Below are 19,877 nucleotides of genomic sequence, written 5' to 3'. Positions count from 1 at the left end.
GTGTTGTACCCAGCCACTAAGGGACAACCATTAGGGAGACCTGTGGGTTTGGGTTTCTGGAGCAGCTAAAAGCTATTAGTGCACAGGGTTTCTACTATGAGGAGGCAGATGGATTCAGGAATCAGGTTTTGAGATGGCCCCCAAGGCCTTGAGAAACTGCTTAAGCTCATGTTGGACATCTGGGATGGGATCAAGGTTGTAAGGTTTGTTGCAGAGATGTCGGAAAGTTGGTAGAGACCCTCAGTCACCTAGTCACTATGATATATGACCTTTATGAAGGGGCCTTTGTCTGTGGGATGGATGATACAGTCTGGATTGGTTTTCGGGTTAGGGAGCTATTTGTACTAGAGGAATCATGTTGGACTCAGCGAGGCATGATTAGAATCGTTACCGGAGGATGACTGGGTGGAGGGGAGGTTAGAACTGTTTTGAGCAATGTTCTGTATGGGATGTTGGTTGGCTATTGTCAGTTCGGTGTGTTGTGGAATGTCCTTTACAATTCTAGCATGCTTGAAATTAGATTTGGGGCTAAAGGTGAGACTTTTAGAATGTACTGAGACTTCTACAGGGCACAGAGTTTTGCTAGAAAGATTAACGGGGATATTGTGGGTTGACTGTTCGTCGAGTAGTGTATTTCATGGATAGTGGAGGAAGTTTTTAGGGATGTGGAAGGCAGAGTAAGTCAGCAAGGCATTATCAGGAAGCTATGAGGGGAGCCCATTAGGTGGGATACCATGTGCCAGACAGGATTTTAGAGAGAGTATGCATGATTGGAGTTTCCCAAGGAAAAAGGAGTGTTTTTTGGAGTCTGAAAAGGTAAAAGGAGGAGGAATTTATTGTGGGATGGTGGGGGGACAAAAGAAGTAAGTGAAAATTTGTTTAAAAAAGGTAAAAAATAATAAGGTGAAAATTTATGATTGAAGACAGCTATGACTGAAGTTCAGAAAATGTTGTAAAGAACGAGGAAGTAATGGATGGGCCCATCAATAAATAACTTTGATCAGAAATCGATATGCATAACAGTGAGAAACCTAAAGGGACTGTAAATACACACACATGATCATACAGTGAGATTGTAAATATACACATGTGATTGACTCACAGTGGGCAGCACAAGTCATTAGAGGAGATTATGTTAAAAACCACAATACAGTTGAATGCGCAAAAAGAAGGGGTGTTGCAGTGAGAACAGGGAGTTGTAACTGGCACTATTTAGTATAGTAGGCTGTTACAATCATGGGCTTTCAAATGTCATGTTTGTGGGTGGCTAGTGTGAGTTTTGAATATAGATACAGTAGAGAAGAATGAAGAATTAAAATATTAAGGAAGTAAACAATGAATAACTAGTTGTAGATGAGTAAAGACAGACATTAACAAAGATAAAAGGACATGGGAAAGAATAGAGCCAAATTGGCAATCTATACAATAATTGAAAGTCGTGGACGAAGCAGTATGTAAACTAAGGGAAAGGCAACCACTCATTTGTAGGCGATGGATGGGGCAGAGAAACAAACAACAGAAAACAGCATTTACACTAGCTTTTGATCATTAACTCTTTTTTCTAGCAGTAGTACACACATTCTCGCACACAGTGTCACATATACCCAAATGCACACTACTGCGACAAAGGCAAGACTGATTATTGATACTCAGTTATTGAAAGCAGTAGCATGAACTGATGGGAGGAGCAAGGGGCAGGGAAGGATGCATGAGGGGTAGCAGGAACGAGGCAGGTCTCTGGACATATAACTCCTTGGTCGCACAGCAAAATGAAAATAGCATGGAGGGTACAGCTGAAAGAATTGTAAGGAGAGGGACGGGGGTAAACTGAAGGGGAAAAAGGATAGCAGTGGAAGGAGAGAAAGGTGCATATGAAGAGGGAGAAGGGGAAGAAAGAGAGAGGGGTAGACTGCCTTACAGCTTGGCTATTTGTGGATGCAGCATCTGCAGTGAAAGGCAGAAGTTGTTGAAATATAATGATAACCTTACCAGAGCCTTTACCGGCAGACTGTATCCTATCCAGCTGATCTGTAAACAGATTTTCCATGCCAAATGTTCGTCTGACACCAGTGAAACTGTTAACCAGCAATCAACCAGCACTGAGCTGCGCAAATGGGAATTGTCTCTCCAACACACCCAGTGCTCTCATAATCCCCCTGGCCTAAACCTCCACTAACCTGTTTCCACTCCCCCACCATGCCTTTTACCTTTGTTTCATCTTGTCCACACCACTCCGTCTCTCCCAAGATTGTACATTGCCTTCTCCCACCACTCCTGCCCCCTCCCACCATGCAGGCATTTTCTCCCTCTCCCTCCTCCCACCTACACCAACCCCCACCTACCTCTACCCCTTTTCAACATCCCTTCTATCTCTCTCTCCACCCATCCTTTCTCTCCTTTCCCCCTTCCCCTCTTTCCTTTCAGCTTACCCCCTCTCCCTCTGCCTACATTACTTTTTGCTGTAGCCTCTGTACTCTTTTCATCTTGTTGTGCAGCTGCGGAGCCATCTGTCCAAAGACCTTCCTCTTTCCTGCTACCCCCCTTCTTGCATTCTTCCCTACTCGCTTCCCACCTCAATCAGTTCAGGTAACTGATTTCAGTGATTAAATATCAATAATTAGTCTTGCAGTGGCCACGGGAGTGTGCATTTTGGTGCCTGTAGGGTGTGTTTCTGTGTGTGTGTATATGTGTGTGTGTGTGTGTGTGTGTGTGAATAGGTTTAGCTCTTTTACACTAATGCTGCATTAGTTACTATATACCTTATTTTTACCATTAATTTTTTTGTGGTAAAGCAGCATTAGTATTACCAAATTTTAAATATGTTACATTGCTCTCATTTTCTCATATATTGTATATTATTTAGTATATATCACGGTTTTTAACAGTCGCACAAGTGATGTCAGTTATTTAACATTGATTGTAATATGAAATTAATTTTGTCTTTTATAGTAATGTTACAAAATATGTTGAATTTAGTATTTACTTCGTGTAAACAACGGACTGCTTGTGATGTCTGTATTATCATCAGATATTGTTTGTTAGGCTGTTACTAGATTCAAGTTTTAAATAAAGGAAAATTCTGTAAAAAATGAATAAAATTGTGAATTTTTCGGCAAAACCATAACACAGTGCAAAGACTGAAGAGATAAATTAAAAATAATAAGTAAACCTGTATTAAGTTATATATTAGTTTTATGTATCGGGTACTACAATACAATGTTATGTTTGTAGTTACATTACAGTTTGTTCAATTTAAATATTTTTATATTGCCATGTGTTGTCTGACATGGAGGTCATACATAACTCGAAACACAATACAGTGTGAAACAGAAATACCTGGTTATAATCCAGTTCCCATTTGTCTTGGAGAACTAGTTGGGGGGGGGGGGGGGGGGGGGAGGATGTTGTGTCCTAAGGAATAAATATTTGTGTCAGTGGTCATAGGAAAGTTGCCTAAAGCTGTGCCACATATTGCAGGTGACGACATTTGCCATGTACCTGCTGGAGCAGCTGGACATGCACGTGTTCGGTGGGAACGCGTGTACCAGCCTCGGTGCGGCTGCGTACTGCGTGCTGCGCTCGGTTGTCGGTGTGGCAGTGCCTGCCGGCTTCGCGTACGGCGCCCTGACGGAGGAGGCGGGTGCACGCCACATGCTGTTCTCCATCTTCTGCGGCCTGCTGGTGGCTGTGGCGTATCACCTCTCACGCCAGGCATCGGACCCCGCCCCACTGTGGGTAGTGGTGGAGAGTGCCCTGTGGCCACCGGCAGACCTGATGGCAGTGCCAGGGGCTGGGGACGCCCTGCCGTCGTCACGGCAGGCTCACGGTGGTAGCGTGCGGAACCGCAGCAGGAAGCACAAACACCGTGGCACTGGTGACAGTACCCGGAAAAAGAAGGTATATCTGTCTGATGTAAGAATTTTGGGTATGTCCTACTTCCACTGTGATAGGGGAAACACTGAAGCTACCGTGCTGATTACTACCGTTTTTAGCTGATGATGTCCGAGCAGTGTGCTTGGGTGGGGTGGCTGATATCTTCACACTGCAGTTTTGACCCAGGAGGGCCTCTGGCTGCCTGTGGTGGGTGTGTTGGCCTCACCCCACTTTTTAATTCATTTATCCTTCTACATCCATCATTGTTTTAATCTGAAGCTGTTTCTTTATTTACTCCTATAACTATAATGATCTGACAATCTTGCCAATATTTTGTAATAGTCGAGGGCCTACGAGTTGAGTGCAGGAGGTGTGCCTGTCTCTATTTGGCGTGTTCCAGGAGGCCTTCATATTTTTGTGGTTGGTATATTTCCCCCACTTTCTGGTACATTACCTTTCCTTTCTAGCTGGCTTTATCCTTTCCCTTTACTTCTTCCATTGCAGACTATATTACTAATGCTTGTTTTTGGCTGACCTCATGTATTTTGGAGGAACTTTACTAACTTGACACTCTGTAGACCTGGTAGTCTAGTCCCTTAACCTCATCAATTCAGTCTACTGAATCATTTTATCCACTGTGCTATTCCCACATATCTCTTGGAAGAATGTTTGTTTGCAGTGTTTGGAAACTAGGTGAAAACGCCAGTGACAGTGAAACTACTGGCCATTAAAATTGCTACACCACGAAGATGACGTGCTACAGACGGGAAATTTAACTGACAGGAAGAAGATGCTTTGATATGCAAATGATTAGCTTTTCAGAGCATTCACACAAGGTTGGAACCAGTGGCAACACCTACAACATGCTTACGAGGAAAGTTTCCAACCGATTTCTCACACACAACAGCAGTTGACCGGCGTTGCCTGGTGAAAAGTTGTTGTGATGCCTCGTGAACTTTGATAAAGGTCGGATTGTAGCCTAATGCAATTGTGGTTTATTGCGTCACGACATTGCTGCTCGCGTTGGTCGAGATCCAATTACTGTTAGCAGAATATGGAATCGGTGGATTCAAGAAGGTAATGCGGAACGCCATGCTGGATCCCAACAGCCTCGTATCACTAGCAGTCGAGATGACAGGCATCTTATACGCATGGCTGTAACGGATTGTGCAGCCACGTCTCAATCCCTGAGTCAACAGATGGGGACGTATGCAAGACAACAACCATCTGTACAAACAGTTCGACGATGTTTGCAGCAGCATGGACTATCAGCTGAGAGACCATGGCTGCGGTTACCCTTGACACAGCATCACAGACATGAATGCCTGCAATGGTGTACTCGACGATGAACCTGGGTGCACGAATGGCAAAATGCTATTTTTTTTGGATCAATCCAGCTTCTGTTTACAGCATCATGATGGTTGCATCCGTGTTTGGCGACATTGCGGTGAACGCACATTGGAAACGTGTATTCGTCATCGCCATACTTGTGCCCCATACCATCACATTGGGTGATACGCAATTGGTTACATGTCTCGGTCACCTCTTATTCGCATTCACGGCACTTTGAATAGTGGACGTTACATTTCAGATCTGTTACGACCCGTAGCTCTATCCTCCATTTGATCCCTTCAGCAGGGTAATGCACAGCTGCATGTTGCAGGTCCTGTACGGGCCTTTCTGGTTTCAGAAAATGTTCAGCTGCTGCCCTGGCCAGCACATTCTCCAGATCTCCCACCAATTGAAAACGTCTGGTCAATGGTGGCCGAGCAAGTGGCTCGTCACAATATGCCAGTCACTACTCTTGATGAACTGTGGTATCATGTTGAAGCTGTATGGGCAGCTGTACGTGTACACACCATTCAAGCTCTGTTTGACTCAATGCCCATGTGTATCAAGGCCGTTATTACGGCCAGAGGTGGTTGTTCTGGGTACTGATTTCTGATGATCCATGCACCCAAATTGCGTGAAAATGTAATCACATATTAGTTGTAGTATAATGTATTTGTCCACTGAATACCCATTTATCATCTGCATTTCTTCTTGGTGTAGCAATTTTAATCACCAGTAGTGTAGGTTAGGAGGCGCGCTTGGATTGCCTAATGGTTAAGAAGACTGCTGGCAAAAAGCAGAGAATGTGGATTTGCCAGCGTGGCACAAATTTTCATTTATCATTACAGTCTCATTCTATCCAATGTACTTTTCAAGTTTGGGGTTAGGTATTTCCACTCAACATCAAAATTGCACCTGGTGGGTGAGATAATGACTTTAATTTTCCTGTTTTCATGTGTTTCTTACCACACTAGGTGCTATTGTCAGTGGGTTGTTAATTCAATTTATTGTGTGAAAATTATCAAAGTATAACTAGTTTTAAAATTCTTCATTCAGTTATTTTTAAAACTACGCTGCTGGCAATTAAAATTTCAAAACCGTGATGACAGCATACAACAAATAAGAAATGGACCTAAAGTTCACTATAGTCTCAGATATACAAATTAATATTATTGCACCACATCCACAGAAAGTACTTAGCAGTAATGTAATCTACATTTTGTATATAACGAACAATTTCACAGCTGGTTTCATATTAAAAATCACATTTGAATTTTTTCTGTTTGTGAGAATATCATGTTCAGTCAAGTGTAAGAAAGAGAAGGAATTAGGCAGCAAGAGGATTGCACATCACTAAGACTGTGGTTTATTGTTCAACAATATTGCTTCCCCCTGCGGGGCCGGGGTAAGAATAGGCCCGAGGTATTCCTGCCTGTCGTAAGAGGCGACTAAAAGGAGTTTCAACCGTTTCGGCCTTCCATGTGATGGTCCCCCTTGAGGTTTGACCTCCATTTTTCAAAATTCTACAGAAGTACGAGCCTTTTGGGGAAGGACGCCTTACGTGGTGTCTCACTGGTCCTCACTGCTCTAAGACCTTGGCACTCAGCATTGTAACGGCGTTGTAACCGCACCCACTATTCCTCAAATCGGGCCTAAACGCCTGATGGGTTGCACAAGTTACGCCCATAGTGCGTCCCCATCTGCACCTACGATCATGATGGACTTTCCATGGCACCCGAAATCCAGCATGGTAGCCAGCCCGTTGTGGTGGGGTCGTCATGTACGCTCTAGGTTGTAGCCCCCTGGCAACACAGGGATCGTACTGCCGATACATGAGCTGCACCCTCCCCACGTCGACCAAGGAGTGGATGACCGTTTCCTTGGGGCATCAAGACTCCTGGCAACGGTCATCCTGCCAGGTGTCCCTTGCTGAGGCTGGGTGGCGCCCGTGGGGAGAGCCCCTGGTCGGAGTGGGTGGTATAGGGGCGGAAGTGTCGCAGATGAAACGTGAACATGTATCAGGTCGATCTGCGGCCAAGTCTTTTAAAAAGAAAGGTACTGTCTCTGGTTCTGGTTCTCCTGCCCTTTCCCCCTTGGCCACTCCCTGGGAGGAAGGACAGGCCCGCCGGCTTGGGGCGAAGTACTTCCCCCGCTATTTAGTCTGTTCTTGGATCGAGGGGGGAACGTTCGCCACCTCCAAGCCCATGTTCTTTGTCCAGCACATCGGAGGACATCTTCAGGGAAATTGAGGCTCTCAGTAAAATGCGTTTGGGGTCCGTTCTTATAAAGACCACCTCCGCCACACAGTCGGCGCGCTCCAGGCATGCAACCGACTAGGGGACATCCCAGTGTCCATTGTCCCGCATCTGGCACTGAATAGGATGCAAGGGGTTATTTTTCATCGGGACCTCCTGCTGCAATCTGATGAGGAGCTCAGGGCCAACCTGGAGCTCCGAGGCGTGCATTTCGTCTGGTGAGTCCAGCGCGGCCCCAAAGACCGTCACATCGACACTAAGGCCTTTATCCTCGCCTTCGAGAAGGACGTTCTCCCGGAGAAGGTAAAGGTGATGTGCTACCGGTGCGACGTGCGACCTTACGTCCCACCTCCTATGCCCTGCTTTCGGTGTTTGCGCTTCGGGCACACATCGGGTCCAGCGCACCATCCCCGAGCCTCATCGTACTTCCAAGAAGGCCTCCAAGAAGAAGTCTTTATCCCCCTATCCACCCCAGCGCGTTTCGTCTGACGCTCCATCCGTGAGTCGCTGCTCCCGGCCGTCCTCAGTTTCGCCGGGACACTCTGGTGCCGGGCGCTCAGCTGGCCTGTCATTGGCGAATGATGCTGCCCCTCCTACGCAACCCAGGAATGCGGCCACAGCTGGCGACGACTCGATGGAACAGGATCCGCTTCCCGCTGGTCGTAGCATTGTTCCCTCGAAACCTGGCCCTCCGCGGCCGTCGAAGTGACCAGCTCTTCACCCGTTTCATTCCCCCTTTTTTCTGACTAGAGATGGCTTTGTTACATTGGAACATAAGAGGTATTCGATCTGCTCCTCCACCTGCACTGTCCGCTTGTCCCTGGTCTCCAGGAACCAAGTTGCGCCCAACTGGCCGTATTGCTTTCACCCACTATACCTCGGAGCGGTCTGACCTCACCCCTGTGGACGGTATTCCAGCTCATGGTGGGGTCATGTTGCTCATTCGGGATGATGTCTATTACCATCCCATCCCATTGACCACCCCACTCCAAGCAATAGCTGTCCATATTACTCTTTCTGTTTTTACTTTTTCTGTTTGTACTGTCTACACTCCGTCATCATCCACAGTTAGTCGGGCTGACATGATGCACCTGACTGTTCAGCTTCCTCCGCCGTTTTTATTGTTTGGCGACTTCAATACCCATCATTCTCTTCGGGGCTCTCCTGCATCCTGTCAGAGAGGCTTCCTCTTGGCGGATGTCTTCAACCATCTCAATCTTGTCTGCCTCAATACTGGCACCCCGACTTTCCTCTCAGACTCTACTCATACCTACTCCCACTTGGACCTCTCGATCTGTTCTACCACTCTTGCCCGTCGGTTCGAGTGGTATTTCCTTTCTGACACCTATTCGAGCGACCATTTCCTCTGTGTCGTTCATCTCCTGCACCACACCCCATCCCCACGTCCTTTGAGCTGGATCATACCGAAAGCTGACTGGAGAATTTACTCCTCCCTGGCGACCTTTCCGGATCACGATTTTCTCAGTTGTGACAGTCATGTCGAATACCTCAAGGCTGTTATCATCAATGCTGCCGAACGTTCCATTCCTCGTACTACCTCTTCTTCACGTCGCATTTCCGTCCGCTGGTGGAATGAGGCTTGTAGAGACACTATCCGTGCTCGACGACGTGCTTTACACACCTTTTGCCGCCATCCTACGTTGGCGAATTGTATTGGGTACAAACGACTCCGAGCGCAATGCCGTAGAGTCATCAAAGACAGCAAAAAAGCTTGTTGGGCCTCTTTCACTAGCTCCTTTAACAGTTTTTTTCCCTATTCTGTCATCTGGGGTGGCCTGCGCCGGCTGTCGGGCATTAAGGCCCACTCCTCGGTAGCTGGCCTGACTTCAGGTAATGAGGTACTTGTTGATCCTGTGGATGTCTCCAACGCCTTCGGGCGCTTTTTCGCGGAGGTTTCAAGCTCCGCCCATTACCACTCTGCCTCCCTTCCCAGGAAAGAGGCAGAAGAGGCTCGGCGACCTTCCTTTCACTCGCTGAATCTGGAAAATTATTATACCCCCTTTACTATGCGGGAACTCAAACGTGCACTTGCACTGTCCCGGTCCTCTGCTCCGGGGCCAGATGCCATTCACGTTCAGATGCTGACACACCTTTCTCCGGCAGGCAAAAGCTTTCTTCTTCGTACCTACAATCGCGTCTGGACCAAAGGTCAAGTCCCCATGCATTGGTGTGACGCCGTCGTTGTTCCTATACCCAAACCCGGGAAGGATAGACACCTTCCTTCTAGTTACCGCCCCATTTCTCTTACAAGCTGTGTCTGTAAGGTGATGGAGCGCATGGTTAACGCTTAATTAGTTTGGATTCTTGAATTTCGACGGCTACTTACCAATGTTCAATGCGGCTTTCGTCGCCGCCGCTCCACTGTTGACCACCTTGTGACCTTGTCGACATTCATCATGACCAACTTTTTGCAAAAGCGCCAAACGGTAGCCGTGTTCTTCGATTTGGTGAAGGCTTATGATACCTGTTGGAGAGGAGGTATCCTCCGCACTATGCACAGGTGGGATCTACGCGGTCGCCTGCCCCTTTTTATTGATTCCTTTTTAACGGATCGAAAGTTGAGGGTATGTGTGGGTTCCGTATTGTCCGACGTCTTCCTCCAGGAGAATGGAGTGCCTCAGGGCTCCGTCTTGAGCGTAGCCCTTTTTGCCATAGCGATCAATCCAATTATGGATTGCATTCCACCTAATGTCTCAGGCTCTCTTTTTGTTGATGACTTCGCGATCCGCTGCAGTGCCCAGAGAACATGCCTCCTGGAGTGCTGCCTTCAGCATTGTCTTGACAGCCTATACTCATGGAGTGTGGCTAATGGCTTCCGGTTCTCTGAAGAGAAGACGGTTTGCATCAACTTTTGGCGATATAAAGCGTTCCTTCCGCCATCCTTACAACTCGGTCCCGTTGTTCTCCCATTCATGGAAATAACTAAGTTTCTAGGGCTCACACTGGACAGGAAACTTTGTTGGTCTCCGCACGTCTCTTATTTGGCTGCCCGTTGTACACGTTCCCTTAATGTCCTCAGAGTTCTTAGTGGTTCATCTTGGGGAGCGGATCGCACTGTCCTGCTTTGCTTCTATTGGTCCATAGTCCGATCAAAGCTGGATTATGGGAGCCTCGTCTACTCGTCTGCTCGGCCATCCCTCTTACGCCGTCTCAATTCCATCCACCATCGGGGGTTACGTCTTGCGACCGGAGCATTCTACACTAGTCCCATCGAGAGTCTTTATGCTGAAGCTGCCGAATTACCATTGACCTACCGGTGCGGCGTACTGCTTTGTCGGTATGCCTGCCGGCTGTTGTCAATGCCCGACCACCCCTCTTATCAGTCCTTCTTCGTCGATTCTCTCGACCGTCAGTATGGGTTGTACGTGTCTGCCCTGCTGCCCCCTGGAGTCCACTTTCGTCGCCTGCTTCGACAATTGGATTTTGCCCTCCCTACCACCTTCAGAGAGGTTGAGAGCGCGACACCACCTTGGCTCCAGGCTCCGGTTCATATTCATCTCGAGCTCACCTCGCTCCCGAAGGAGGGTACTCTGGCTGCAGTGTAATGCTCACGGTTTGTTGAACTTCGTGCGCGACTTGCCAGTCACACCTTTATTTACACTGATGGCTCCAAAACTGACGATGGTGTCGGCTATGCCTTTGCCGTCGGGGCCGTCAACTTTAAATACCGGCTCCTCGACCAGTGTTCCAGCTTTACGGCCAAGCTTTATGCTCTCCATCAGGCCGTTCAGTATGCCCGCCGCCACCGCCATTCGTCGTATGTACTCTGCTCTGGTTCACTCAGTGCTCTACAGAGCCTTGGAGCTCCATATCCTGTCCATCCCTTGGTGCAACGGATCCAGCAGTCCCTCCATCTTTTGCTGATGATGGGTCTCCTGTCAGCTTTCTGTGGGTCCCCGGCCATGTAGGAGTGCCTGGGAATGAGCCTACTGATGCTGCAAACAAGGCTGCAGTCCTTCTGCCTCGGCCAGCCTCCCATTTTGTCCCGTCATCTGACATTAGTGGGGTTGTTTGTAAGATGCTTGCGTCATTGTGGTGGGATACTTGGTCATCCCTTCAAGGAAACAAGCTCCGGGCCGTCAAACCGTTCCCAACTGCTTGGACAACCTCCTCCCGACCATCTCGGCGAGAAGAGGTCCTTCTGACCAGGTTGCGGATTGGGCATTGCCGGTTTAGCCACCGCTACCTGCTCTCTGGTGACTCAGCCCCGCACCCGCAGTGCCCTTGTGGTCATGCATTGACAGTGCGCCATGTTTTATTGTCGTGTCCCCGTTTTAGTCAATCTCATGTTGTCCTGTCTCTGCCATCTACTTTACAGGAAATTTTAGCTGATGACGCTCGAGCAGCTGCTTGTGTTCTTCGTTTTATTACTTTGACTGGCTTGTCCAAAGACATCTAACTCTTTCACTTATTTTATCTGCATCCTTGTAAGTAAGAACTTTCTGGTATCCCCCCCCCACCTCCCCTTGAGCCTTACTAGATTCTATGTGCTCTTACAATTGAGACTGGGCACTAATGACCTCAGTAGTTGAGCGCCCTTAAACCCCCCAAAATATTGCTGCTTTACATCTATGATACTAAAGCGCTACCCCAGAATCTGGATCCAGTACCAGGTGCAATGTACGGGCAATGAAAATTCAATTTTCTCATAATTATTGGTCCAGTTAAAAAATTTAAAATGTGTCATTAAGACATCTAATGTTCTGTTAAAAGTTCATACAAAGAGACAAGTATTAGAAAAGTTGTTCGTCTCGAGGCAGAATAACTGATGAAGTGCAAATACACGGACTTCATTCTTCCCATATTTGAGAATTGGGAACACTTGGCGACTTCCAACAAAGTGTACATACAATTTCAAACCTTTATGGAACTTTTTCTCCTTAACATCTTCCACAGAATGATGAAAGGGAAAACATATGTCGCTTACTACATTCTTGCTGTTTGTGTGTTGAAACTTCAGGATCAGGCATGATATTTCAATTTTTTTATGTATATGTAATATATTACTAAATGCGTTACTACTGTCTCTACTACCAACACACATAGCAGGAAGTTTCTGCATCTGTCACTGAATCTACCTGCAAAATTGTATCATTGTAAAAAACACAGTTCAGGAAATATGATGTCGTGAACATATAGATGTGTGAAAAACTAGCTTTTGCGTAAAAAGGTGCAAAAATTACCCAGTTTGTATTAGTCCAGTGTTTTTAATGAGGGCACTTAGTGAGTTCCAACAAACTTTTGGCTTAATTTCAAACTTTTCGTAAACTTTTTCCGCTTTCACCCTTAAAGAAAAACATTTAACACATTACCTCAGTTGTAAAGTAATCAGATGTTGGAAGCTGTTTTATACATAGGAGTTAGATTCTTTAAAGAATTGGGGGTTTACTAGTTAGTCCACGGCGGTAATACAAATATGAAGTTATTAGGTTCAGGATGGCCACACTCAGCACCATGCCGGAAATCAATTGACCCACACATTTAATACCCAAGAGGACATACATATTGTTCAGGACTGAGCAGGTTCGCATGCCTCATAACGTCCCTCAAGCCAGTAAATGGACTCATTTGCTACAAGACAAGTAAGCACAGAAAGAGTACAGTGACATCCAGAAACCACGGACGCTCTGTGTGGCAACGGTGGTTTTGGCTTCTCTTGGTGCAGCAGCAGAGTAAGCGTACTGGCAGTATCGTGTCTGGCGACAACACCGGACACTCCCGAGAGTAGTAACACATTATCTGAGTCTGTGTAGAGCTTCAGGGTGCGTGTATCCTTGTGTGGATGCTTTGAGGAGAATGAGTGTGATCAGATTTCATTCCTCATTGTCATACAAGCCTAGCAGCTTGTGTCAGGTACACAAGACGATCACTTCTCATTCACATTGCTTGTAATTCTGACAGGAGCTGTAACTTTTTCTATGTTTTATGGCCAGTGGCCGTGCCTTACTTTTCGTGTCTCCTTGACATCTTTCAACTAGGTGGCATGGGACCACGTGTTACCTGTCCTGTTTTGACCTTCCTCAGTACCGAGCGATTTTGACTTACGGCCTGGCTGTATGTAACAAAACCTTATTATTAACATTGTAAGGAAAGACAGATTGCTACTTACTGTAAAGAAGAAATGTCAAGTTGCAGACCGACACAATTCAGACACTTACATATACCTTTCGGCTTTAGTTTTTGTTATTAGCATCAGTTGTGAATGTCTACGTCGTAGTTTTACTACAATTTTTTTTGGTGTGCCTCCTGTACCTGAGTTATGTAAGTTATGACACAAATAAATAATTTATTCATTTATTTAACCTGATGTGATTGGGATCATCAGCACCCCCCCCTCTCATTTTGGGCCAGGCTTTCCCACAAAAGGCATGTTTCTTACACCACACTTACCTAAGAAATATCAACGCTAATATGACAAATAGTATTAAAATGATTAGAGTGATTATAGTGACAAGTGAGTTACTAATACTGGCTATGAACTGGCAGTAATTGTACTACTGCTGCTGCTGCCACTAATAGTGATGATGATGATGATAGTTATAGATATAAAAAGAATTTATAGTTGTACGAAATAGGTGTTTTGTGATTCAATTCACAATTCTGCTCCACATGTTTTCTACTTGGATGATAAAAATGTCCTTTTATTTATGCTTTCAACAACTGCACAGTTTCAACTGTGTAGACATTCTCGATTGTATGGTGAAACCTATTAAATGGAGTTAAAAGTATGAGCCCAGACAGCTCAGTCAGTAGAGCATTATGCTTTGATCGTAAGGTGCGAATATTTTAATACTTCCACAACGGCTTATATTGTAACAATGGGCATCTCTGGGATATAATAAGCGGATATGTCACAGAAATTGTGAAGGAAATCTTAAAAGGGACAGCAGTACCAGCCTTGTTTCTCAAAGGGGCAATAATCCTCTCAAAAAATCAGGCAGTGAAACATGTCGTGGAGTTCAGGCCCATAACACTGTTGAAAGCAGACCACAAGGTTGCCATGAAATGCCTCCCAAATAATATCAAGACAGCATTAACGAAGACGATTAGCCCATGGCAAACGTGAGCAGTACTCAGCAGAAGCATATTGTGACGCCACCTGCGCATACAAAGACACGATTGTGCACGCCACCACCAACAGAACGACTGCAGCAATAATCTCTGTTAACTTTCACAAGGCTTTCGGCAGGATCAGCCACCGATACCTCCTGCAAACTTTGACGAAACTCGGATTTGGACAACAATTTACTTATATTATAAGAATGCCACATCAGTAATAACCATGAATGTATGGACAACAAAAAGAATCAACTAGGGAAGTCTGTAAGACAAGGCTGCCCGTGGTCCATGGCACTTTTCGCAGCTACACTTCACCCACTGCAACGGAAACTGGCCAGCTTAAATGGATACCAAATTGGAGCTCAGAAGGTCACATGCATGGCCTATGCCGACGATGTGTGAATTTTCATCAAAAACGAGCAGGACATAGACAAAATAGAAAGCATTTGGATCAATAGTGAATTCCAGGAAAACTGTGCTACTCCCCATTAGCAATAGGAGTCTGACAACCAACAGGCAGTGGTATTTAATAACCGATACACATAAAACACTAGGGATACAAATACAGAAAAGCCTACCAAAGATGTTGGCACAAAACGGGCGAACAACCCTACATACAATACGAGGGCTCACCAGGACTGACTCAAACAGAAATCTAACATTGGGACAAAGTCAAAGTCAAACTCATTAACACAATGATCCTGTCGAAAGCCTGGTACGTTGCACAGATACTGTGTGCACCAACAGACACTGCACGAGCGATACTAGGGGCTGTCTACTACCTGCTGTGGAGGTGGCATATATTCAAAGTATCACAGGTGATGTGTTCACTGAGGAAGGAGGGCGGAGGGCTGTGTTTGGAAGACGTAAAGACGAAGTGCAACGCTGTTGCTGCACAGAGCAATCCAAATGGAGATCAAGAACAGAGATAGCATCACGTCTTGCCTAATAAATACCTACAGGCCACGATTAGAGGAAGCGCCGGTAGACACAAGGCTCATCCCCTTCAAGATGTGACACATCAGGCAACTGATACTCGACAAGAGCTATCCACTCCCAACCGTGGCAAACCCACAACTATGGATGGCAAAACACATCTGTGGTGCACGAAGAGGGCAAACATGCAAAACAAGGATTGAGACAAAATTCCCAGACCACGATTGGCCAGTCTTCTGGAAAAACATTTCAGAATGAGCGGTACAGGAGCACGTGGTACAAGGTCGTGCACAACACTGTACTGACTAACGAGAGGGTGGCCTGAATCCATGTAAAAGAATTGCTCAACTGTGAAATTTTTAATGAAAAAGATATCACAGAGCACCGATTCCTATGCAGGGCAAGCAGCAATATATGGGCGACAAGAAGAGAATGATAGCTCACATAAACAGGAGTGACCCACGCAACAGTCAAATCACGGCACTCGCCATCCCTGATGAGAAACCGTCCCCAAGACCGAAATGCATGGCCACGATGTGGATACTCACCATGACTGCACACGCAGTCATTGTCAAAAAATGATCAGATAGTGTGCAGTTTGTTATGGACTTGTGGGAAGAACACACAAAGGCAAAACTACACAGCAAATGCTGCAAGACCCTCCACAGTCTCCTGGAGATCCCACTGACCGCCGAACATCAGGGACACCCTGTCTGAGGCCACGTGACGTGACCGCCGCTGCCGTCACAACCTCCCAAGCCATCGCCACCGCCGCCAACACCCTTCCACACCCCTCAAGCATAAACAGAGATACGTGTGGCCCAAAGTGTAAAGAAGTGACAGTGAAAAGTGCTCTTTTTTCTCTCTTCCTTTAAAGTTTCTGAAATGTAAAGGTTTCCTAACACTGCAATCGCAACCCTTGTTTTCAGTGTATTTTATCTTTATTCTTGTGCAATCAATAGGTGTGCCAAACAGTGAGTACCTCAACATCACTACAGCTTTAACAGTGAAACTAAATAGTGTCACACGGTCAAATATGCCCTTTCCTCCACCACAAATAGCTTCATCACTCTCCTTTCAGTCCCCGTGACTCATCGACCAACATCCTTATCTAATCAGTTCGACATTGGAGCTGCCCACTGCTTCCTGGTGTGTTGTTCCTCATTCGATCTGACTAAATCCACCACGATCTGTTTTATGGCCCATTGTAAGGTGTTTTCCTTTTTACTTCCCAACGCTTAGACAAAAATAAGTAAATAGTTAACATAAAACATGATTTTAAATGCTGAAACATTTCTTAACTTACACAAACCAGGAAATATCCTGTGCTATCGACCCTATATTATTATCTGCCTGCTAACTCAACTTATGCAGGCTTCAAAATACAAAAAGTACTCAACATAAAACATCAGCATAACCGAACTAGTATTAAATGCAAAGACTGTAGATATTCTATATCTTCACTCTTTGCTGTAATCTAGCCCATTTTCATTCAATACTTTCTGATTCCTTTCTATTAAAATGTATAAATGTAATGTATCTGGCCTTGGAGAAACTTAAATTAATATAGCAAACAACTTAAGCAAGTACTAACAAACTCAGCCTGAGAGACACTGGCAAAATACAGAGACAAATTGAAAGAGCTACCTAGACAATAATGAAAAATAGAATATATTGTCTCACTGAAAAGCGTAACACATAAACTGTTTTGTAAAATGAATTTTGTTAAAAAAAAGTCTATACACATGGTTTTTTCTTTTTCTTTTTTTTAATATATATATAATAAAGAAAAAAGAGGTGCTGGAAATATTCATATTGCTGTCAAATCTGGTTGGTGATACATTGTTAACATGCAATCAGGTGGCTACATCTTAAAATAATCATCATGATATCAAAAGCTTCTTTTTGCACAGGGAGGCTTTAAAATTGTTCTCTCTGACAGCTTGCGCAGGAAGGAGCCGACCCCGAGTCAGGAGTGCCGACGACGTCTACAACAGGTGGCCAGTCGTCTGCGTCTGCTCCACCACCACCGCTGTCTCCTCCTGAACCTCCGGACACAGACCCTCTTCCAAAGGAGCTGACACGCACGGTCTGTGGAGGTCTTTACCATCACATCTGTTGCCCTTGTGTTTAGAGGCAAACATCATACTTTATAGTCTACTTTGCTATTCTTGCAACTGTGATTCATTTCAGTTTTTGTGTTTTGCATTCCTAAACTATGATCTAGTTTAAATTAGTACGTAGTTGTTCTCTGCCTGTAGCTGTGAGTAGGACTGATGTTGAATTGGGTGTTAGTGCTGGTAACATCTTAATGCTGGGTAGACAGTCATACAAAAATAAAAAGGATAAAAGGCTAAGATTTTGATTACTCCCTCCATCATTGTCACAGCAGCTAAGTGTGACTGTTGTGAAACTTTTAAGGCTCCCACTCTTATGCCCAAAGGACAGCATCTGATTGGCTACATTACATCATGGAGGTGACTCGTGCTGAGGGGTTGCTCTCTACGTCCACAGATTGTTTACGCGTGCTCTCGAGCATTACTTGCAGTGCCACCACTTAGGACAGTTGGTAAGCTGTGAAGAATCTTCTTCTGTGCTCTCTCTTCATCGAGTCTTCACTTCCACCTATTGCTATGTGCCTAGTCTCTGTCTCTATTGACATTGTTATCACATAATCTAACTTCCCTAATCACTCCGAATAACTCAAAACACAAGTACAGATCTCATCTATTTAAACAAAATCTTGTATTTATTTATTAGTCTGTACTTGAGCGACTCAGATTTTGCAGAATTTCTGTACTTAAAATGATTTTGATGTTCACCACAGTTATTAGCAGTAGTCTGTACAGAACAATCCAAGTAACTGCTGGCAAAATATTGTAAATCCGTGGTACTGTCAGGCTGAGAATATCTGCATCAGGTTGCTATATTTTGCGAATTTTCCTGGGTAGCTTGAATCGGCCCAGTCTTCGCGCACCCAGGAGTATGAAACAGATGTGAACTGATGAAGATAATATTGGCCTGAAAGTATCAGATGATTATTATATCCCCAAGGAGTGTGGTAGCAATTGTGTGGGGCAGTCTATATGGACTACTGCTGATCACTGTTTTGAACATCACCATCACCTTAAATATAGAAATTTTGTAAAATCAGTGGTGTTTGAGAACACTCTGTTAAACAAACACAGGATTACAGAATGAGATTTTCACTCTGCAGCGGAGTGTGCACTGATATGAAACTTCCTGGCAGATTAAAACTGTGTGCCCGACCAAGACTCGAACTCGGGAGCCTATTCTGAATTGATCTGGTAGTGCTGTAGTAATCTCTGCCACATCTCTCACATTTTCATTTCTTAATTTGTTCAACTTTGTTTACTGTATTGTGAACCTTGAGAACTTTGTCTCCAATGCCTATCGTTGTGATGAGTCACTCTTAGTGCACGTTTCTCTGGAAAACTTAAGGTTTAGTTTGAAGTAGGTGCTGTACTTTACTGATTTTGTGTTTCATAGTACCTCGGATCCCACAGAAATGATCTAACATGTAGGTAAAACCATAATTTTTTCTGACAATTAAGAATGATAGTCATAATGTTCGAATTATCACCTAAAAGAATAAAACTGTGACTAACAAAACTGGTAACAGTTTTAGCCCTTCTTTACGTATCCAAACTTCAGCATGGCAAGTTTTTCCAATGGGTGATGACTTGGAGACTGATTGTAGAAGTCTGCAGTTTCAACGAGCATTACAAGTCACGGAATGGGTATGTGCAGTCATGGAACTGAGCCGGTGATGACCTGTGTCATGTTCAGAATGTCTTGTATAATGGTGAAAATGATCCGTAACTGATTTTCCCTCTCCCCGCTATCGCCTGGATCGTAATACGCAAAATTCGAGTAGTAGGACCTCTGTTCTTTTGGGATTCCCAGTCCTCCTCAGATTGATGGTCTACCATTTTGTTCTTTATTGTTTGGACAACACCAGAAGCATCTGCACCACATTACCACTGTTTACTATGACAGTGCATTGTTGCCATTCATTACCACAGATTGTTGCAGTGTTCATCAAATACATTTCTATTTTTTACGATTTGTTTCCTCCTCTAGAAGTTCACCACGCTACTGTGGCATTTGGCTTTGAATGTGTAACAGGATTGCAAACGTATATCTATAAACACTGAAAAATTATTAGATGATAATTAAAACTTTATAACTACTGTTCACATTTGCAACATCTTTTACGGCTAAATTGTCTCTAAAAATTACTCTTCTATGATAGGTAAAGTTTTCCACATTTTCCAGGGGATAATAAGTTAGCACAACATTTGCCAGTTTTTCCGTTTAGACCGTAGTTTTGTACTGCCGGCGATACACTGGCACGGGGTCGTGACAGGGTGACGGGTG

General features: G+C 44.9%; 1 protein-coding gene across 6 annotated transcripts in view; it reads left to right on the top strand.

Annotated features, from left to right (window-relative positions):
• LOC126292314 (pecanex-like protein 1) overlaps positions 1–19,877 on the top strand; it is a 274,150-nt gene that overhangs the window by 162,966 nt on the left and 91,307 nt on the right. For all 6 annotated transcript variants that reach the window (XM_049986247.1, XM_049986250.1, XM_049986251.1 and 3 more), the window contains 2 exons: positions 3,478–3,897; positions 17,419–17,565. In XM_049986247.1, coding sequence (XP_049842204.1) covers positions 3,478–3,897; positions 17,419–17,565 — 567 coding nt within the window. The remainder of the gene's footprint in view (positions 1–3,477; positions 3,898–17,418; positions 17,566–19,877) is intronic.

The sequence above is a fragment of the Schistocerca gregaria genome, chromosome 9, assembly GCF_023897955.1.
Source record: "Schistocerca gregaria isolate iqSchGreg1 chromosome 9, iqSchGreg1.2, whole genome shotgun sequence".
Lineage (NCBI taxonomy): Eukaryota > Metazoa > Arthropoda > Insecta > Orthoptera > Acrididae > Schistocerca > Schistocerca gregaria.
The sequence above is the reverse complement of the archived record's forward strand: the minus strand, read 5'-3'. Positions and strand labels throughout refer to the sequence as shown.